This window comes from Squalius cephalus, assembly GCF_949319135.1.
Source record: "Squalius cephalus genome assembly, chromosome: 1".
NCBI classification, from domain to species: domain Eukaryota; kingdom Metazoa; phylum Chordata; class Actinopteri; order Cypriniformes; family Leuciscidae; genus Squalius; species Squalius cephalus.
The window spans coordinates 18,281,193-18,303,986 of record NC_137122.1 but is presented as its reverse complement, the minus strand read 5'-3'; the positions used below and the strand labels follow the sequence as shown (position 1 = coordinate 18,303,986).

Here is a 22,794-nt window from a genome sequence, read left to right as displayed (position 1 = left end):
GGGTCTGTATGTGGACTTGAGGGCGATTCTCAAGATATGTCCATTAAAGATCCCTCTTTGTATACTTTAGATTAAATTAATGGGTTTCTTGATGAGACATTTGGAAAACAAGTCAACATTAAAGAATTTTTTCCTGATGTTGGAAAATTTGAGAGGTCAGTGGCGGTTCCTTCAAATGACTGTAAATCTTGATCAGCTGAGTGAAAAGAAACGTTTTTGTCTAAAAAAACACATTACAGTTATTAGAAAATGTAGAATGGTGGATAAAAAGAAGAGGCTAAAAGTATTTTTGTAAACGATTAGCCATGCATCACGCGGTGTTCTTCTCTTTATTTCTTCTGGTTTCTTCTGCCGTTGTTTTTTTCTCTCCTCCCTAAACTTATACATGGATCTTTTGAGGGTGGGTTCATTAAAGGGGGGGTGAAATGCTATTTCATGCATACTGAGTTTTTCACACTGTTAAAGAGTTGGATTCCCATGCTAAACATGGACAAAGTTTCAAAAATTAAATTGTACATTTGAAGGAGTATTTCTGTGCCAAAAATTTTCCTTCCGGTTTGTCACAAGTTTTGGAAAGTTTTTTTCGAGTATGGGTCTGTGTGACGTAAGATAGGGCGGAATTTCCTTATATGGGTCCTAAGGGGACTTATCCGCGGGCGCGCGCGCACTCGCAGACCAGACAGAGAGAGAAGAGAGCGAAAGCAGTACCTCAAAGCGCTCTGCTCGGCTCACCAAAGAAGTGGGTTTTTGGTTGCCAGGGCAAGACAACCCTGCACAGATTCCTAAAGAATCCAGCGTTAAGGGAACAGTGGATGGAGTTTGTTTTTTCAGAGACTGTTTGTTTTTGTGCAAGACTGTTTGTTCCCTGCATTTCGACGATGATTGTTTTATAAACAAAGCCCAGATCGACGGATTTGCAGATCGTCTAATGCTTAAGGATGGAGCAGTCACAATGATAAAGGTTCGCGGTCGCAGGTGGTGAGTAAAACTGCTTCAAATGTCTCTGTGTGTTGTTAGCTCGGTTAGCACACAGCTTTAGCTTCACCCACACGGCCCGCCTCCAGACGCTCGTTTTTTTCCGGAAAGACTCGGTACAGCCTATCTTTCTTTTATAAATATAATAAAACTAAAGACTTTTTGGAGATATGAAGGATGCAATACTACTCTATAGGTACTCAAGATTAACAGGAGATTGAGTGAAAATGAGCATGAAAATTAGCATTTCACCCCCCCCTTTATTAATGGAGGGAGGGATAGTCATAAACGAGGTTTGGTGTCTGAAATCATGAAAAATAAAAAGTTACATGCCATTTTACTGCAAGAAACACATAGTGATATAGATAACGAAGTAGAGTGGGGAATGTGGTGGAAAGGCCAACATGTACTTATACATGGTACAAATCTGAGCGCTGGAATTGCTCTTCTTTTTTCTCCAGATATAAAAGTTAGCATTGAAAAAACAGAGGAAGTTGTAAAAGGTCGCCTGGTTCTTGTCAAAACTATAATTGAAGGGATGACAATTTATTTTATAAATATGTATGCACAAAATGTGGGAAATGAGTGATTACAGTTGTTTAGAATGCTATCTAATGTCTTAAAACAGGATTTTAGTGATGGAGACATCATCATTGGTGGGGATTGGAATTGTGTCTTTGTCATGACAACTTGACATTACCAAGACAACATAAATTAAACATAACATAAACAACATAAACATTAAACTTTCAGGTGATTGGTTTTGACATTGGCTGTCACGAGGCCATTATAACTGTGTCATGAATGTTTTTCTTGACCTCAACTACAGTGGTACAAATTTAATTTGTCATTAAAATGTTATAATGGCTTCATGACAGCCAATGTCAAAACCAACCACATGACAGTTTAATGCAATGTTAACCCATAAAGCTAAGTGGTTTCTTAAGTTTGATAATTAATCTACTATATCATGTTTATGACATATTTATGACAGGTTTTGTTGTCTTAGTAAAGTCAAGTTGCCATAACAAAGACATCTCACACAATGTCATATTTGCATTAAAAATGTCATAATTGAGCGAATGACACTTAATGACATTTGTCATAAACATGCATAAAACCTCCTTCATATTCATGACATGTGTCATGTCATGATTATGACGGTGTCATGTCAGTCTTATGCACACCCCTTCAAGTAAAGTGTTACCGTTTTTATTCTTCTCTATACAAAGCTGATCATTGTAACTCTAGTTGTGCAGCGCATCTTTTGCATGAACTTCCTCAAATAGACTCTGTTTCTAAGACTGCTTTGGACACACAAATTACTTTTCAAGAACTCACTATTGCTGTTGGACAGTTGAAATCCGGACGCTCTCCTGGAATCGATGGGTTGACTTCTGATTTTTATAAACATTTTTGGAAGTATATTGGAATGGACCTTTACGAAGTTTTCTGCGAAAGTTATAAAGATGGCACTTTACCTGCTTCATGTCAACGTGCTGTATTGTCCCTATTACCTAAAAAGGGAGACTTGACTCTGTTAAAGAACTGGAGACCTGTTGCTTTATTAACAACAGAGTATAAAATCTTGTCTAAATGTCTGTTTTTCATTATCGCATGATTAATCGCATGATTTTCTTGCGATTAATCGCATTGTTACGAGCAAAATTTAATAATGAATTCTAAAGTATAGTGTATAGCAGATCTAAATGTACTGCTATATACAAAAAAGTGCAACAACATGTGGTTTGCAAAAACTCTAAACAAATAGCCTAATGTGCTTTTTACCAGCAGTATTCCCTTTACACAGTAGCAATAAAATATTTCTTGTAAATCTCAACTTAAACATTAATGTAATCAAATTAAATATTAAACCAAAGCTATTTGCCACTGCCAGGGCATTACCTTTTATCTATCTTGTTAACAAGTTACCATCAGAGTCCTGTTTTCTTGTTGTTGTTTTTTTCTGAACAGGTATCAACAGGTATCAACAGGTATCTTTCATCAGGGAGCAGCAGAAACAGTCTGTGTTCAGTTTCAGTTTCCCTGTTACTGTGCGTTCACAGTTCACACCAATAGCGAATAGCTAGTCAAATTCATGTCTACCGCGTTGAACATTTTGAATCCATTCGCACGTCCAGAGAGAAATTGACGCGCGTAAAAAGCAAAGGTTTGACACGAACTGGACGCGTGCGCCGCGCTAAACGCCTCATTCGCGCCGCAGGACCTCCAGACGCGCATAAACGCGTCTTTGCATTGACTTTAACATTGAAATCACTCCATATATATATATATATATATATATACACACATATATACAGGGATTCCCATACATTCATTAATTTCAGTATCAACGCTGACCGCCACGGATTGATTCAGATTTTTTAACTATTTAATATGGGTAAAATTGTATTTTATTGTAGAGCTGCTCGCTGCTTGCTCCCTCTCTCTCTCTCTGTCGCGTTTCCATTACAGATTCGCACAAAACTTTTTTTTCTTCTAAATATCGATAAATAACTATTGCGAAATGACGGCGTTTCCATTAACCGATGTTATGCGACTAAAACGTAATTTTTTCCTCTCGCGATCAGTCATTCCAAAAATCATGGCAACGGACGTTGGTAGGTTTATATCACAGCCACCAGACTAGACATTATTATTACCTCGAGGTTCAGGTTGGTGTGTGTTGGTTTTTGTCCACCTCAATCTCCAGGATTGTGTGTGTGTGTGTCTGAGTTTGTGTGTGTACACCTCCAGCGCTTTCGTCAACGAAAATTATGACGAAATATTGTCGTCAACAAACCTTTATCACCTGATGAAAACGAGACCAGAATGCTGGTCATTTGACGATTACTAAAATAAATGTATAAATGCAATATTGTTGACGAATAAAAACAAGACTAAATGTGGTTTACAAAATAAAAACTATGCTAAAATGTCTCTTAAAGGGGTCATATAATGTAATTTTTGTACAAGCTAATATGATTCTTTAGGGTCTAAATTAAAAGTTTGTAATATACTTTAATTAAAAATTCTCATTAGTATTGTAAGAAAACACTCATTTTACCTGGTCAAAAACAGCTCTGTTTTCAGCACGCCGTTTCAGTGCATGTGTCTTTAAATGATAATTGGCTTTGCTCACCCCGCCCCTCTGTTCTGTGCGTACACCGTTTGTAACACAATAACCATAACGCGTAAACGTGGGATTATGAATTATATTGATAACGTCGTACATAGAAAACATGCCATAATGTACCCTAAGTGTAAAAATAGCCACATTCATCGTGAAGCGTGCAAGCTATTTGCAAAGATTAATATAAAGATTAAAATAAAGGTCAATAAAACGTTACACTCACTTGTTCTTCTGGAGGTTCAGCAGGAACACGAATAGTTGGTACTGATCCTTTTTTTCAGGAGCAGCTTCTTAGCAAATAACCAGCTTTATACTGACCCTCGTTTGTAAAGCAGTCTGGTGAAAAGATTTGCGCAAACATGAAAGCATTGACGTTGATCGTGGGGAATATTTCCTTCGAAAACAAACTCAGCCACTGCGTCTTCAGCGGTTCGGATTTAGGGACATCATCAACTGCTGTGTTCGTTATTACACCCAAGAACACCACAATCGCGTCGGCGCGTGCTATGATTGACAGCTCGCTCACGAGGGCGGGTCTGTGTTTGAAACGCTGCTGTCAATCAGGCATCGTGGGAGGGGCGTTGATATTGTGACGTCACAATATCGAACAGCTTGATTTGAGACAGGAGGAAACATAGAAGATGGATGGATTTTTATCATTTTATTATGGTTGTGTACAGGCACTGCCAACACACATTTCAGTACAATCAACTTGTAAAAGTGCATGTGCCATTATATGACCCCTTTAATTTTCGTTGACCAAAAGGAGACGAGACGAAATGTTATAACGTCATGACGAATGAGAGAGTTGTGCGTGAACCCATAGCCTAGCTTTGTCGGGTTTTTAAATTCTGGTTTGCCATCTGGTCACCCGATTATCAGCGAATTTAACAATATGACAGAGACTTATTTTACATCTTGTGAAAAGGGTCATAATAGGTGCCGTTTAAAGGCAGAAATATGATTATGTAATTGTAAAGTTAGTATAACTTTATTATCATAAAAAACATCCTTGAATGCAATTTAAGCGTAAAACTTGTATACAAATCAGTAAATGTTAACCTTCAATATTATAGTAATGGGCAATTCCACGCAAAGGTCATCCTTACCATGAAAAAATAAAGTTTTTACCTAAAGATCAAAACCCCTTTTAAGTTGTCCATTTAGGTCTGTAATATACTGTATTAATGTGCTGTATCAGAAATTAAGAAAATTGCCTTGTTTTTCCACCACATATGAGGTGAGCAACAATGCTACAATTTTAATTTCAACCAGCCATATGTCATGCTTTCAAAAGAGGTATCAAAGACCCCCCTTTTAAAAACTTAATTTGAACATAAAGCATTTTGCTGAAAGATGGAGGCATGCCTGAGAAATAAATATACTAATTTGGTCATAACAGCACTGCCTGTTGAATTTATAAGGGCTTTAATAAAGAGGTCTGGACGCTTCAGTGCTCTGTCACGTCCGTAACGTTTTAAAGATTAAGTTTATATAATATAACAATTATAAATGCAAATAACTTGAAACTTTATATGCAAAGCTAAACTATGTTTATGCTTACTAGGATCGACATTTCATTCCACTACTTTGCTCTGAACAACCATAATAATGCGTTACGGACGTGACCGTTACGGACGCTTCACATCAAATCATATGCACTTGTGATCGGTTTCAGGCTTACCATATATTCAATGCATATCCAATAATCGCAATAACATTTGTGCTTTGTTAGTTTTAATATGAAAAAATGTCTCAACTTTCAAATTCAGTCTATTTTATAACAAAATGTAAACAATAGAGACCGCTCTTTAATACGCCGTGGTATATTTCTGTATATAGCAGTGCGCGGCGGATAAAGTGCACATGAACGGATCTTCTCTTCTTCTGCCAGTTACAGGACGAAATATGAATATCAGAAGGTAGTATATGATACAGTACAACTTAAAGAAGAGCATATGTCTTATAGCCATAGGACACTTCCTTCGGGATGTCGCGTTTTTCCCTCTTGGTTAAAACATGAATATTCATCATAATCGCGATCAAGCTGACAAAATAACAGTGATATTGCAATCATTTTGACTCACGACTTAAAAGTAGTTTAAAAGTAGACATTTCAGACGTCCTATAGATATATTTCTCAGGTATGTGAGGCAAGTAGCCTACATTATACGCAGAGTTTCGGTTCATTTATGAGGCGCGCTCCACTTCACGCAACGGCGCCTCCGTGTCCTGATTATATTGTCTGCTATAGCCTATTTGCTTCTCATTTATTAAATCCATCCAGGCAATTGGTTGATGAAACATTGATTAAAATTAAGATACAATTTATACAAAACGAAATTCACATTAAAGAAAGGTTTTCTACAAAAAAACTAAAAAAAAAAACGAAAGAATTGGTCAAAATCATGTCTGCCCACTGATATACCGTATCCGATATATTGCGCATCTTATGATCTTACTCATGCTGTTATCCTTTCATATAATCAACATATGAAATAAAAAATACAATTATTTTATTTAAACATTAATATGAGACTAAATGCCTACTCAAATGTAATGTTGGAGTGGGATTTGAGTGAACGCCGTCTTACCGGTGAGCATGTTGGGGGAGAGGTACGATTTTCGAACAAACATCGAATATTATTTTTGCTTATGATGCCAATCCTTAATATTTGGTGTTTTAAATGCCTGTTTGAGGTCTCTGTGAACGTTTTAAAGCAGTATTTTAGTGCCGCTTTCAGAGCGGTCACGTCCGTAACGGAGAAATGTCACGTCCGTAACATTGGTTTTTCCTCATAAATGCGAAAACGAAAAATAACATAAAATGAATATTTTATGTTCTGTGGAGAGCCAACCCTTCTTCATTCGGTGGGTACTATTACTTTTGGTTTGCGCAGTGTAATTCACAGAATTTCTAAAAAATATTTTGGCAACAAAAAGTTAGAGATTTTTTTTGTCACGTCCATAACGCATGTGTATTTCCCTCATATTAAATATAAAACGCATGCGTAGACTGATATTTTTCTAATGTCTGGACTCCTTTATTAAGGGAGTATGGATATATAAACAGACGTTTACAATATATTGGTATTAAATGCATTTTCTGATAATTTATATTTCAAGTTTTGACTGCAAATGTCACGTCCATAACGCTGGAATTGCCCTAATGTAGTACCAACTGACTCCCATGTGTAGTTTACAGCATTATTTGAGAGATTTTCTTTCCCTGCCATGTACTTTATCTCAGTATATCCAAAACAATCGATATCGAATCGCAAGCTTGTGAATAGAAATCTAATCGAAAATTGAGAACTGTCAAAATGTTTGGTAACATGGTTGCAAAAAAATGAGAGCCAGTTATAAATGTAAAATAAAACAGCTAAAATATTTAGTTGGACCTGATGTTGACAATCAATATAGCAGATTCTCAAACCTCCCTTTACTGACCATTTGTTGTAAACAAACAAGAACACTTTGTACCATTTCCCATAGTGTAACTGCATCTAAATGTGAAGAAGTACTTGAATTTTTCTGACATGAATGTTCCTCAGCATCATGAATGAATGAAAAATAAACACCAACCTCTTTGTTCTTCAGGATCTTCAGTGTGTTTCATTCTGCAGGGTTCTGGATCACTCATGTTCTCACTGTCCTCTTTAATAAACTCAGTCTTTACAGATATCAGCTCTTCCTGATGCATTGTGCTCGTCTTCACTTGTAGCTGATGGGAATATTCCAGCATTTATTGGAGAATTGCAGTGGGAGGAGCTTCACTGATGATGTGATTGATGTGGGAGGAGCTTCACTGATGATGTGATTGCTGTGGGAGGAGCTTCACTGATGATGAATTACAGATCTGCAAAAATAAAAAATATATCAGTTACTGAGTTTGTTTTAATATATTATTTGTTTTAATGCTAAATGACATTTAAGCATTTATGTCTGTATCTCTATATTGAAACCAACAATTACTCTCAGTCTATTGACACCAATAAAATGAGCTTTAAGTGTCAATGTACAGGAGATCTGAAGACATCAGCATAATAAATGAGGTGAAAACAGGAACTATTGTCATGAAATAAAGAGTGTTTTCAGCAGATCTGTTAAAGGAGAACTCCGGTCAATTTTAACATTGAGCTCATTTTTTTGTATTTGGAGTGCTGTCAATACAAAGAACAACGGCAAAAATCGGTGTTGCCTACACTGTGTTATCCTCTTTTTAAAATTTGCACCCTGTTGACTTCAATGGGGCACTTCAGGATCATCAGCAGATCATCTCACTTTATTCTGAGTGTTTGCTGTTACACATTATTTGAGTCAGGATACATGATAAAAGACTATAAAACTGCTCTATTAAAAGATAATACTGTTATTTATCTCAATATGACATGGATAAAACAACCAATAATACAAAGAAAATATCTCTAACACGTAACAGTTTTTATGTGCAGAAACTGACAATCATCATGATTTATCAAGCGACGAGAATACTTTTTAATAGCAGAAAAAAAAAATAGAGATGACTTAAATTAATAATTTTTTTTGTTTTTGTTTTTCGCACAAAAAGTATTCTCGTCGCTTGATAAACGTATGGTTGAGCCACTGTAGACACTTGTACTACTTTAAACATCTTCTTTACTAACTTTCTCACCGGCAAGTTTCAATTACAGAGAAGCCTATGGAGGAGTCTCAGATTTCATCAAAAACAACACAAGGGTGAGTAATATTACTAACAGAATTTTAATTATTGGGTGAACTAACCTTTAATTGTTCAGTTGAGGTTTATTTGTGTACTCTATTACTCAAGTCTCTTATTTCTCTACACTGTGTCTGCACTTAGTGCTTTTAAAGGACGACTTAGATTGAGTATAAGTTACTGTTGCACTTTTCGGCTAAATAATGTATTACTGTCAAATGTATGTACAAATACTCTAATTCACTCTATGTATTTGTTCATGTTTTATCAAGGGATAAGTCTGAAACACGGCATAAAATAATTATATGGCGACAGGAACGTTACATTAAATATGGTTCAAACATTTTCTTTACTGAGGTAAACCATGGTTAGTCTCGTACTCATTATGACGCTCATATTCTGATGTGTGTGTGTGTATGTGTGTGTGTGAGTGTGAGAGAGAGAGAGGTGATCAAATAATCCCATCGAGGATTGTAATATTGAGTTTAAACGAACGATTGTATGTAACGTTACTCAATTGTATTTGCGTGTTGTAACATAAAGAGTAGCATTAGCATAAGCAGTAAATAACCGCGTATTTGAAAAATAGTTTGAGAAAAGTTAAACTACACAAAAAACATACCTTTCTGAAACGTCCTGTAACAGCCGTTCGTGCACAAGTTCTGCTCGATTCCTCTCCACTAATATTCTCTAAATCTGATTCGAGCTGAACTTGATAAGGCAATTTTGGCGCCTGTGTTTACAATACACCGGAGCACATGCAACTGCTGTTATGGTAACGGACGTGACGTTTTCGGACAGCGTGAACTAGGCGGTAAGCGAATCACAACACAGACTGGGCCAAACTGACCAATCAGAGCCCGTCGTGTATTTCTGAGGGAGAGGCTTCTTATAACCAGGAAATCATCAGATTGGTTTATGAGGGACACAGCGGTGCAGAATAAAGGTAAATTATGTGAAAAATGTTTATTTTTTATTTTTTATGATTAAGCATTTAATTATCTCTGACTCCAATATAAGTAATCTGACTCCATTAAGTGTGTGTGTCCTGTGAAGCAAATGGCACAGATGTGTGTAAAGGCGGGAATTCTCGTCCGATTTTGAATTCTGACTCGTGCGACTGTTTTTCGGGTCGGGCCGATTTTCAGAAACCTGCAGAAAACAGGGACAAAGAAAGCTGAGTAGTAGGGGTTACCATACTCTATTTCCCGGACATGTCCGGCCGTCGAGATCGACAAAAATGTCCGGGATTCAGCTTTTGCTTTCTGCGGTCGCCATCCATTGTTTACATGCTCACCTTTTGTTTCAATCTAACTGAATTCACCCCGATTGGTGAATCTGAATGTAATGTTTACATGAATGCTAAACAAGTAATCGGTTGATTTGCGTTTTAACATTGCTAAGAAAATACCCGCACCTCCGTGAGAGATAGCCCATGAGACCAGTGCATCTCACAGGCGCGCTCATCAGTAATCACAGTAATACAGGGAGCAGGACGAGGCTAGCGCCGCGGGAGAAAGACGCGAGGCTGGTGGCGTGATCGGTTGAAAGACGCGAGGCCGGTGGCGTGATCGGTTGAAAAGACGCGAGGCCGGTGGCGTGATCGGTTGAAAGACGCGAGGCCGGTGGCGTGATCGGTTGAAAGACGCGAGGCCGGTGGTGTGATCGGTTGAAAGACGCGAGGCCGGTGGCGTGATCGGTTGATGTGTGTTTTACCATTGCTAAGAAAATACCTGCTCCTCCGTGCGAGATATGAGAACAGTGCCTCACAGGTGTCGGTCGTCAGTAATCACGCCACCGGCCTCGCGCCGTTCTCCCGCGCCCCTCAGCCTCGTCCTGCTCGCCACAGTAAACATGATGAATGGCGACTGTAGAACGCAAAAGCCGAATCCCGGACATTTTGGGCAAACTCGTCACGGAGACTCACTCGTAGCCTAGCCTTGCCTTGATGTTTTTGTTTTCAACTGCGCTGTCTTACCGGTAGGCGTGGCTTGGGAGTGGCCTTGTAGGGCAGCGAAGCAAGTGCATTCTGGGAGTTGTTGTCTTTCATCCACATAAGCCAAAAATACATTTTCTGGCTTTTCTCAGTCTAGAAAGCTCCAAATTCAAAAATAATTTCACATTTCTTCTACATAAATGACCCACTTTCAATACACATTCATGTCACCACGGGTGAAATGACCCTTTAAAATCAAACCTGAAAAATATAAAAGTTGAGGTTTTAGAGTTTATCATTTATTTCAATCTTCTTTTTTTCATATAATTGTACAAATGTGATCTACACTTTACTATCTGTAACAGAACAGATACAGTTAGATTATATATTGAGTACAAATACATGACATGAACATCAAAATGCGATGAATTGAACAGTATAACAAATAAGCAAATAAAGGCAGCCAGCCACCTCCGTTTCTTATAACAAGCGCAGGTGAAGCTCCGGGTGTAGCTTCGTCCTCTGTCACTGGCCTGCTGCTGGATCTGTAAATCAGGTTGGTCCGGTCCGAGATCCTTTATCCTTTTTTTTTTCCAGCGAACGCCTTGTGAAAGGGTTTTTTTTTTTGTAAATCAATGACAGAATTTGTTTTAACTTCTGCCATTCTCTCTACGAAAATGATCAGCCTAGCAAGGTTTTGGCGCAATCAGAGTGACGCTGTCGCCCGCGCACTCGCAGTAGTGGCAAAAAGTGTTGAGTTGAATGGCAGGTGACGAGAACCAATCAGATTGGATAAAATAACATGTATACAATAGAGAGCCTAAGTCCCTCCCCTTCTGGTAGACCACCATGGGACCTTAGTTCGGAAAAATATTGTATGGTAGTCAATGGCGAGAGACAACAAATATTTTGATCTCGTTTGAATTGTGCCCTGATTTACACAAATGATGTTTGTCAATTTAAAAGATACATTTTAAAGTAAAAAAAGTCGCAACTTGAAGTAAAACTGCTGAGGTATAAGACTGTGAAAATACGTAATTACAAAGACTACAAATCCAGAAGGCGCACATGGGACGTCATACCTTTTCTCTCAATGAATGAAGCTAACTTTACTGAAGCTAACGTCTGACATTTTTTCTATAGTAGTCTTACATTATAATCGTAACGTAACGCCGTCATGCCTGAGTGTTTTGAGCCAGAATACACACATACGAGCAACGGATATTGTGACGTACATAGTGCGAGACGAGAGATGTAGTTCATTGAGCGATTTTCACATAAAACTAAACGTTACTCTTCTGTTTTATGACAAACTGCGACTTTCTTGACTTTCATAATTACCTTTTAAATTGACAAACATCATATGTGTAATTCAGGGCACAGTTCAGACGGAATAAAAAGATAAGTTGTCTCTCGCCATTGACTTCCATACATATTTTTTCCGAAACAAGGTCCCATGAGCCGGAAGCGGAGGGGCGGGACTTAGGCTCTCTATTCTGATTCGCCAGGGACGCAGCTCAGATAGACACCCATTTGTCCGGCGTCCCTCAAATGAAACCGCATGAAACTTATTGAAAAACATAATAAAGAAAATAGTTAACCGATTAAAGCCAGTTTTTATTAAATGCTGAGGCTCTTGCTACTTACATTGTATGAGTAAACTATTTTATTTTTTATTTTCATTTTTATATCTATTTTGTATACATGTATATTTCGGAATTTTCATGGGGGCGGCGCCCAGCGCCCTCTATTGACAAGCCGCTACTGACTTCAACCAACTAATTAGTTTTCTCGTAAGTGTAATCTGCCATTTAGCATACATACGAGCGAGTCGTTCGAATGGCGGAAGCCATGTTGTGCATCCATCTTGAAAATACATTAGACAAAGAGCATACCTGCAAACTTGCATACCTGCAAACTTGTCGCTTTTCGGCGACAATCGCCGTTTTCTTTGTCAATTGGGTCATTCACGTGAATCGTGTAGAACCGGAGAGTTTTTTTTAAGGGGGTGGGGGGGGGTCGGAATCTCAACTGAGCTCGCGTCTGTCAAGAGAGGGAGGTGGGGGTGGGCTTGCGTGCCAGGTAGGCCATTGGACAATTCTTATAAATGACATTTTTTCTGGACCAATCGGAATCTCAGCGCTTGCTTCAGGATCTTGAAACACACTGCCATCTGTGTTCGCGTCTGTCAAGAGACACCTGACCTAATGTGGAAACTCTGATGGAAATTGAATTCAAGGTAAGTCAGTCTTTTTGGAGCTAAACAACAGATATTTGTTTGCTTAAGTCAAATAACATCAGCTAGCGTTTTTTTTTTTCCATACAGTTAGCCTATGCTTCGAGCAAAATGCTTAATAGCAAGCAATACAAGCGGATCCAATGCTGGAATTTCCGTTAGCAAATTTTCTAGCCATCTAACATTATTAGCTAGTTGTAATGTTAATTCCTGCATTGTCTGACCGTCTTGCTAACTAAAGTTATCCATTTAGCTTGCTAAGTATATAGTATTTCAGATAGCCAACTTAGGTTGTAACCTTATCATTAACGTTAGCCTCTAACTTAAGCCTTGTAAACAATGTCTATTTATAATCTGGTGAACGTGCAAGGCTAATGCACCAAACTCGCAGACAGCAAATTTCTGTATAATAAAGGGCTACATTTTGCATCCAAAGCTGTCATTTGAAATCTTTGCATTGCATTGTGTGCTACAGCCTTGTAATGAATATTCATGTTAAATCCCACCCAGGGCAGCTCAGAATTAGAGTAGCCTTATATCTTGAAAACACCAATCAGTCCTTGGTTCGATGAAATTGGCTAACTTATCCTGTGTTAATTTTCCATTTTAGAATGAGGGAGCTGAATGAGGAGGATTCATTGTATGTAGCACAACTAGACTCAGCAGGGAGGTGCAAGTGGAGCTGGGCATGGCTCAAGGTGGAAGTGAGGCAGGAAGTGCAGGGTGTTGAGCATTCAGTGCCTCTGTCATTGTATTTCAGAAAAATAGATAAGGCAGGACATGCCAGATGTACCTTATGTACAAAAGAAATAAACTATGCCAAGAAGGGGGTGCATGCCCTAATATCCCACTGTGCCACATCCAAACACAGAGAAAAAGTGTTGACAATTTTGACAACCAGGAGCATTTGTAGTCCCCCTGATAATGCTGTTCATGAGACCCAGGGACCAGAAGCATTGAGAGAGAGAGGGAGAGAGGGAAATTACCTGTGTCCACGTTTCAGCGTGTTGCTAATGCAGAGGTTTAGTACCAAGTATTTATACAGAAAGTTGAATGAATTGTTGGTTGAATTATATTTTGAACACTAGCACTTTGATAATGTTTTATTCAGTGTAAAGAGCACTGCAAATAAAATGCATTACATTTAGTCATTTAGGCATAAATAATTATTGAACAGAAATGTATTTTGATACTGTATATTGTATATCAGCCATACAATACAGGCAGACAATTTCATCATAGTAGATCTATGTAGGGATAATTTGCAAGGTTGCATTTTAATGATTTTAATTTGCTTTACTATCAGGCAATGGTTCTGGGCACTTTGGCAGAGCACTCACTGCCATTCACAATGGCCCCCGTCATTGTCAACCTTGCGCAGACGCTGGCCCAGGACAAAGTGGCTCTGAGCCGCATGAAGTTGTCGCGAACAGCAGCGAAATATAAAATGGTTCACGGCATGGGGAAGACATTCTCCGACCGCATCATCAGCAACATCAAAAAGTTACCATTCTCCATCAATCTTGATGAGGCTACCTCAAGCAGTGACAAAAAGGTAATGCAGTAATGGTATTAATAGAATAGTAATTCCTAGGATTTATACAATGCTTTGACACCTAAAGCAATTACAGGAGAACACCGGCCATGTATATCCCATCAAGCTTACACAGTGCTTTCATTTGGAGAAATAACATGAACATTTGGCACAATATTTACTTTATATAAAGCATGTCTGCCCACATAGGTTCGCTTTATCTGCTGTCCTGATATTCGGTCAATATTGTTATTTTTCCTACTGACAGCACTCAGTAACCTCGATCAAGGGGATGTGAGTTAAAAACAGTCAACATTCTCAATGGTCTTCTCATTTATACAGGTGCTCTCCATTTTGGTGAGTTATTATAACCCAGAGAGGAAGGCTGTTGATGTGGAGCACCTTGGGTCGTTTGAAGTACTTAAGGTAACTACAGCAACCCTGGAGAATGCCCTGGACAAATTCTTCACAGACAATGATATCCCGTGGTCCAACATGGTGAGCATGATGATGGATTCCTGCGCAGTGATGCGAGGCAGCAAGTCTGGCCTGGAAACTAGAGTTCGACACAACCACTGCTCAGAGCTTCTAGATATCGACGGGGACTCATGCCATCACATGCATAATGCGTCAAAGAGATTTTCCAGTGCTTTCAACGGTCATCTAGAACAGCTCTTCAGTGACCTTCATACTGATCACAAGTGGGCTTCTGACCAGGTAAATTCATACAGGATTGTAGAGCACTTGTGTATAGCTCTTTTCCACCTTGACAGCACTGAATGGCCTCTTATTCACCCATTTCGCCAATGGCAGCAGCTGCCATGCGGGTATCCTGCTCATTAGAAGCAATTTGGGTTTCATTCTCTTTCCCAAGGACATTTTTGACAGAATTTGAATGCCATTTGATGGCCTTATTATGGGCTTATTTCCAAGAGATCTGTGATTACATGAGCATTCCCGGTTCAACTCCAAAGAGATTCCTCCCACACCGTTGGCTGTCGTCTTATGATGTTGGACTCAGCACTCAAACCATGCTTCCTGCTTATAAGGTCCTATTCTTTGGGTTCATGAATGCGGAAGACAAGGCTCTGTACAAAGAACCTTTGGAAAAAGTCTATGATGCTCATCATGTGAATGAAAAGGCCCAGAGATGCATTCAGACTTTTCATAAGGACCTCAGTGGGAAAGGTAAATCAACACATTGCAGTTGTAGATTGGCTGGGTAATGTGGCCAAATTATGGGAATATCTATGGTGTGTCAACATTGGCCTGCATGGTCACTATCTGACATTTGCTTTGGTAAATCAACAAATTAGAGCTTTGATATATTCTCTTCCAGGGATGACACAGCAGGGCAGAGACAGAAAGCAGCGGTTGGTTAAGAAACTGTGGCATGAAGACACCAAAACAGAGCTCCATCTCAGTGTCTACATAGGCGTCCTGGCTCTTCTGAAAGAATATGTTATGGTGTTCCAGGTATATTGAAATAGTGTTTCACAACTATGTTCTATCATACATTTTGGATAGTTTTAAATGCTACCCCAGAGGTATTTTAACATCTTTTATTTTATGTTACCAGTGTAACTGGTTGTGTCTTACTGTGCTTGTATGGTGGAAATTCATATCCATCTCTCACTTGCACAATATAACTACTTCCTCAGGGTCGTGACACCCTTGTGCACAAGTTGCATGACAAGCAGCTGCAGGTTTTCACCAACTTCCTTGCATGCTTTGTGAAGCCAGAACACCTGCCACCAATCCCCAGGACCCTGGCAGGTCTCGAACTCAAGGGAGACAAACTGCTGCCTGCAAGAGATCTGTATGTGGGTCGTGTGGCAGATAGATTCAGACGGGAGCATCCAAAACACCATGTGAGTGGTTTAAAATTAGTTACCTAACTTTTGGACAAAAAACATTTGCCAATGGTAAAGGAGCACTACTATACCAGTGTGTTATTGTTGATATTTATACAGATGCTGAAGCCCTTCCTGGACCAAGTACTCCAGGGATACATTGCTTGTGGGGAATACCTGCAGAGAAAGCTGCCACTGGAGAGCATGACCCTGCAGTGCCTGTCTGCTGTTGACCCTATTGCAAGGGGGCACTCCAAGACTGGACATCTGCTGAGAGAACTGATGGAGATGCTAAGCAAGTTTCTCCCTGCTGATGTGGATGTTCAGCAAGAGGTTAGCTGAATAATGCACGTCCCTATTATTAGGATGAAATGTGTTTGTGAGTCTTGTGTATGGATGCTTTTGATGTTTACCGTTGTTGTCTAATTTTTAACCCTATATCTTGCTTCTGTGGAAGTTAAATGTCCCTGGTGGGATAATTAAATTGTTCTTATCTTGCCTTAGATTCTCCAGTATGGTGTGGACCAGAGCCTGCCAACATTCACTGATGGAGAAGATGCTGTCAGCTGGTGGGCAGATGTTTCTGATACAGGAAGGTACCCAGCACTCACCAAAACAGCACAGACAGCATTGTCTGTGTTCCATGGGCCACTGATTGAGTCATCTTTCAGTTACATGTCAGAAATCATTGACTCAAAAAGTGGCAGCATGAGCATCAGCACTCTGAGTGCCATCCAAACTGTGAAACACACCATGCTGACCCAAAAGAAGACTGCAGTAGAAATGTTCAATAGAGAAAACATAAAGTATGGGCCAGTGGATCAGAAGATATGTCAAAACATCCTGTCGGCTGGAAGTAAGGACAAAGCTTTAAGAAAGCAAGCAGCCTTGAAGGAGATGGAGAGACGGAGGGTGTTCGACTGCCAGCCGTCCTCAAGCGCTGCCGCAGCCAGAAGAACCAAGGCAGAAGAGGAGGCTTTGGCCAGAAGGAGGCATGCGGCCAAACAACGAAAGCGAGCTTGTGAAACCCTTGTCCAGGCTAAGAAGAACATTTTTTTTTATGTTTTTCAGTAAAACATAACATTTTTCAGTATGTTTTTCATTAAAGAAAATGAATGTTTTTCAGTTTCCCTCCATGGCGTTTGCGTGCGTGTGTGTTTGTGAAACCCTTGTCCAGGCTAAGAAGGAAAAAATACAAGTTTTTCAGTATAATATAATTTGTGTTTTGGTTCTTTTGTTGTTTTCTTATTTTAGTGTCATGCGCCTAACACTTACTTGAGTTCACAGTGTCTGGCGTCTGCCCATTCTGTTGGTGCCATTTGGTGTCATTTGAAATGTCTCAAAGTGAGTGGTACAGATATCTCATACCCAGATAGATAAAATAAAAGGTAATAAGGTTTATCGAAGTTTAGAGAGAACTGGTTAAGCCATTCGAGGGTGGTCTCCCCCATCCCCCATGTCACCTGGTCAGGAGGATAAAAGGAAGGTGTGTTCCCACTCTCTGGCTCTCTTCTTTGCTGGACACGAATGGGATAGGTGGTTTCTCTCTCTCTATCCCTCTCTCTTTCCCTTCTTCTCTCTCTCTCTCTCTCTCTCAGATACAAGCTGGGTAAGATTATTTGGTGTTACCATGTATTACCATGTTATATTTGATATTTATTTTTGATATATATTTGATATAGATATTTGAATTGATTGTGGAATTGATCTCTGATATCTGAAATATTAAATTGTTACATGTGATTATTCTAACTGATTTTGCGCTCATTTTTAGTGAGGCACAGATATTATTAAAATCTTTCATTTATGGAGTCAGATGAAGTAAACGAGTGAAAATACAGATGATTAATGTATTGCAAATTTAACCAACAAATACTTTGCCTGAGTGAGGACAGAACACGTGATAAAGTTCCCTGTGTATTGGCGAACCGGAATTGGACCAATATATCGGGCCTTACAAAATAATACGGCCACAGTAGGAGCTAAAACTTCTTCAGAATGGGAGGGGCTAGAAAGTAATATTCAGTTGGTAGTCATATACAATTTCACCGCTAGATGGGAGTAAATCCTATTCAGTGTAGCTTTAAGTATATGCTTAAAATTTATTGTAATCGTTTTGTACACTTTTTATTTGATATTCGAATATGCCATGTTTTGCACATTTTTTACAGTCTATGATTAGACCGTTTGCTTTTTATTTTATTGTTTTCCATCTCATCCAGTAGCAGCCGCTATAAACGTATTGTAGCATAGGCCCATGACTAAATCAAGCGAATAATGGTTTGAAAATGGAAGATAACGACAAGACTAATGAGACCGCGCTGTAATTCCTGCACACACACACACACACACACAACCCACAGAAAAGTCAGTTTCGAGTTCTTTTTCGAGCTTGAACAAACCACAACACACAAATTATTCCAAATGTCTGTTTTGTCGAGTGTCCTTTAAGTCTTAAATGAACGTAGAGATGTGAGAAAATGTGACGCGTGTCAGATCGCGAGCGGCTGGTCATTAAAGGGACACTTCACCCATTTGCATTAAGCTTTGCATTGTTAGAAACCCAGTCATACTATTGAATGGTCGTGCAACACTCTCTCATTTTCCCCTGAGACGGGAGAAATCCGTTATTTACCTCTTACACTTCCTCCTACAATGACGCAAAAATCGTCATTTTGCGTCATTGTAGGAGGAAGTGTAAGAGGGGGGGATTTCTGTTGAGACTACAGACACTCGTTCCTCATCTTTCCCAGGGGGCGGGACCCGCTCACGCTACAGACCTATTACAGATCAGTGGGTGGGACTTTACTCTCTGAAACTGAAAGCAATACCCTCCATCTTGTTTGAAGCTAAGCTAACAGGCGCTGTGGAGACAGATGTAAAGTTATGACAATAGCGGAGGAGAGCGCTCAATATGATATAGAAGATGATGATTTCGGAAGTCTGATGCTTGAATCAGGTGTTTGTGGCTACCTTTACAAGCCGCATTATAGCGAAGAGCAGCCGAGGCAGAAGACCTGCCTGCCGCGGACGAGGAGCCCGGACTGGCTCGAGTTAGGGCGGACTGGTGGCGCCGGTGATCTCACTATGCAACTACGAACCGCTACGAACACAGAGATAGAGTCCGTCTGCGGCAAAGAATTTCAACGATGACAATTTCTCCTGGACGAAATCTCTGAATCAGACGAGGACACGGACGTTTGTGTTGAGAACTATCCTAGTTTCGCACCGCATATGTTCTGACTGAACAGCCAGGTACCATGCAATAATTCACCTTTTCGAAAGAAATACAAACGAGGAGTAATGCACTAATGAGTTCGCCAACTAACTAGACATTTTGTGTGAAATGAATTTCAAGCTCTGGTGGTAGCTAGCCTTGTAGACGGAAGAGTGATTTCTCTTATAGGCAGATATGCGCTTTCTGGATTAGTGGCAGTGGCTTGCGGAGCTGTGCAATGTGGTGCATTGTGGGAGATGTTGTCTTTCATACAAATGCGTCCTGAAGTTATTTTTTGTCTTTTCTCGGTCACAAAGGCACCAAATTCAAAATTTATTTTACATTTCGACTACATATATGACCCACTTTAAATAAAAAACAATGTTCAAATGGGTGGAATGCCCCTTTAATCAAAAGAACAAAGGTACACTGTTAGAAAAATCTGTAGACATTACAGTATTACTGGCAGCTACTTGCCAGTAACTTACTGTAGATTTAAATTGATGTTATTTACTGGCAACAATTTGTTCAAAATTAAATGAACATTAAACATTAACAAGTCTTTATCTTTACAGAATAAAACTAAAATAACATCCTCATGCAAAGCATTCTGGGAACCAAAATCTGAAGGAAAAAAAAACAGAAAAAGGTTGATGAAGATTTCTGGTTCCCAGAATGCTTTGCATTAGATTGTTATTTTATAATTTTATTCTTTAAAGACAAAGACTTGTTAATGTTTAATGTTCATTTAACTTTGAACAAACTGTTGCCAGTAAATAACATAAATTTAAATCTACAGTAAGTTACTGGCAAACAGCTGCAAAACTACAGCAAATTTTTTACAGTGTAAGAGAGTAAATTACTCACTCAGACCCAGCGACAGGAGGATTATTATACTGGTAGCCTAATCATGAATGCACTATGCTATCTTTTAACACATCTCCGGCGAACGTTTTTTTCACACAAAAGAAAAACTCTTCATGAAGCGCAGTGAAACTCAGCGACCATGTGGCGTTTTCTGATGGATCAAGGTTGTTCATTAACTTCATTTTACATTTTACTCGTAGATATTCGAATATATTCGAATACATTGCTTGATATTCGATATCCGATCGAATTTGATTTTTCTCAAAAGTGACAACCCTAATCCTCCATTGGTTATGACGTGATGCACTATGAAATAATTGCGTGGCAATTTAATTTTAATAGCCTATCAATTTAATAATAAAGTATAGCCTTGGCATTACCTAATACTACTACTACTACTAATAATAATAATAATAATAATAATAATACAATAATACTAATAATAATTTAATACATAAATTGGAAATGGTAAATCATCTTGATATTGATAGCTGATGCTTGTTTTGACAATATCGCTGGATACATGATATAATCTATAGGCACAACCCGGCACAAGGGTTTATCGCACTGATTCGTGCATATTCCACACGTATATATCCACCTTATAGAGAGCCTAAGTCCCTCCCCTCCGCTTCCGGCTCATGGGACCTTATTTCGGAAAAAATATGTATGGTAGTCAATGGCGAGAGACAACTTATCTTTTTATTCCATCTGAACTGTGCCCTGAATTACACATGATGTTTGTCAATTTAAAAGATAATTATGAAAGTCAAGAAAGTTGCAGTTTGTCATAAAACAGAAGAGTAACATTTAGTTTTATGTGAAAATCACTCAATGAACTACATCTCTCGTCTCGCACTATGTACGTCACAAGATCCGTTGCTCGTATGTGTGTATTCTGGCTCAAAACACTCAGGCATGACGGCGTAACGTTACAATTATAACGTAAGACTATAGAAAAAATGACAGACGTTAGCTTCAGTAAAGTTAGCTTCATTCATTGAGAGAAAAGGTATGACGTCACATGTGCCCGTTTGTAGTCTTTGTACATTTTTATACCTCAACAGTTTTACATCAAACTGCGACTTTCTTGACTTTAAAATGTATCTTTTAAATTGACAAACATCATGTGTGTAATTCAGGGCACAATTCAAACGAGATCAAAATATTTGTTGTCTCTCGCCATTGACTACCATACAATATTTTTCCGAATTAAGGTCCCATGGTGGTCCACCGGAAGGGGAGGGACTTCGGCTCTCTACATTGTGAGCACATAAATCCTGAGCTTTGGCTTTTACATCGTATGCGATCTACTAATATAGATAACATATCAAATGTTGAGACATTTTGAAATGTCATGCCAAATATTGTCTCATTTTGGATTTCATGAGAGCTACACATTCCAGAAAAGTTGGGACAGGTAGCAATAAGAGGCTGGAAAAGTTAAATGTACATATAAAGAACAGCTGGAGGACCAGTTTGCAACTTATTAGGTCAATTGGCAACATGATTGGGTATAAAAAGAGCCTCTCAGAGTGGCAGTGTCTCTCAGAAGTCAAGATGGGCAGAGGATCACCAATTCCCCCAATTCTGCGGCAAAAAAATAGTGGAGCAATATCAGAAAGAAGTTTTTTTAGAAAAAAATTGCATAGAGTTTGAAGTTATCATCATCTACAGTGCATAATATCATCCAAAGATTCAGAGAATCTGGAACAATCTCTGTGCGTAAGGGTCAAGGCCGGAAAACCATACTGGATGCCTGTGATCTTCGGGCCCTTAGACGGCACTGCATCACATACAGGAATGCTACTGTAATGGAAATCACAACATGGGCTCAGGAATACTTCCAGAAAACATTGTCGGTGAACACAATCCACCGTGCCATTCACCGTTGCCAGCTAAAACTCTATAGGTCAAAAAAGAAGCCATATCTAAACATGATCCAGAAGCGCAGGCGTTGTCCCTGGGCCAAGGCTCATTAAAAATGGACTGTGGCAAAGTGGAAAACTGTTCTGTGGTCAGACAAATCAAAATTTGAAGTTCTTTTTGGAAAACTGGGACACCATGTCATCCGGACTAAAGAGGACAAGGACAACCCAAGTTGTTATCAGAGCTCAGTTCAGAAGCTTGCATCTCTGATGGTATGGGGTTGCATGAGTGCGTGTGGCATGGGCAGCTTACGCATCTGGAAAGTTACCATCGATGCTGAAAGGTATATCCAAGTTCTAGAACAACATATGCTCCCATCCAGACGTCGTCTCTTTCAGGGAAGACCTTGCATTTTCTAACATGACAATACCAGACCACATATTGCATGATCAATTACAATATCATGGCTGTGTAG

The 22,794-nt window shown here is 39.1% G+C and overlaps 1 protein-coding gene across 5 annotated transcripts in view; it reads right to left on the bottom strand.

Annotated features, from left to right (window-relative positions):
* LOC307164298 (uncharacterized protein) overlaps window positions 1–9,628 on the bottom strand; it is a 138,722-nt gene extending 129,094 nt beyond the window's left edge. For all 5 annotated transcript variants that reach the window (XR_013822249.1, XR_013822250.1, XR_013822251.1 and 2 more), the window contains exons 1-2: window positions 9,430–9,628; window positions 7,694–7,967 (exon numbers count right to left, since the gene is read on the bottom strand). Coding sequence is in view for 1 of the 5 variants with exons in the window: in XM_079880953.1 (XP_079737079.1) it covers window positions 7,694–7,853 (160 nt within the window). In the remaining 4 variants the exon portion in view is untranslated. The remainder of the gene's footprint in view (window positions 1–7,693; window positions 7,968–9,429) is intronic.
* Between the last annotated feature and the right edge of the window lie 13,166 nt (window positions 9,629–22,794).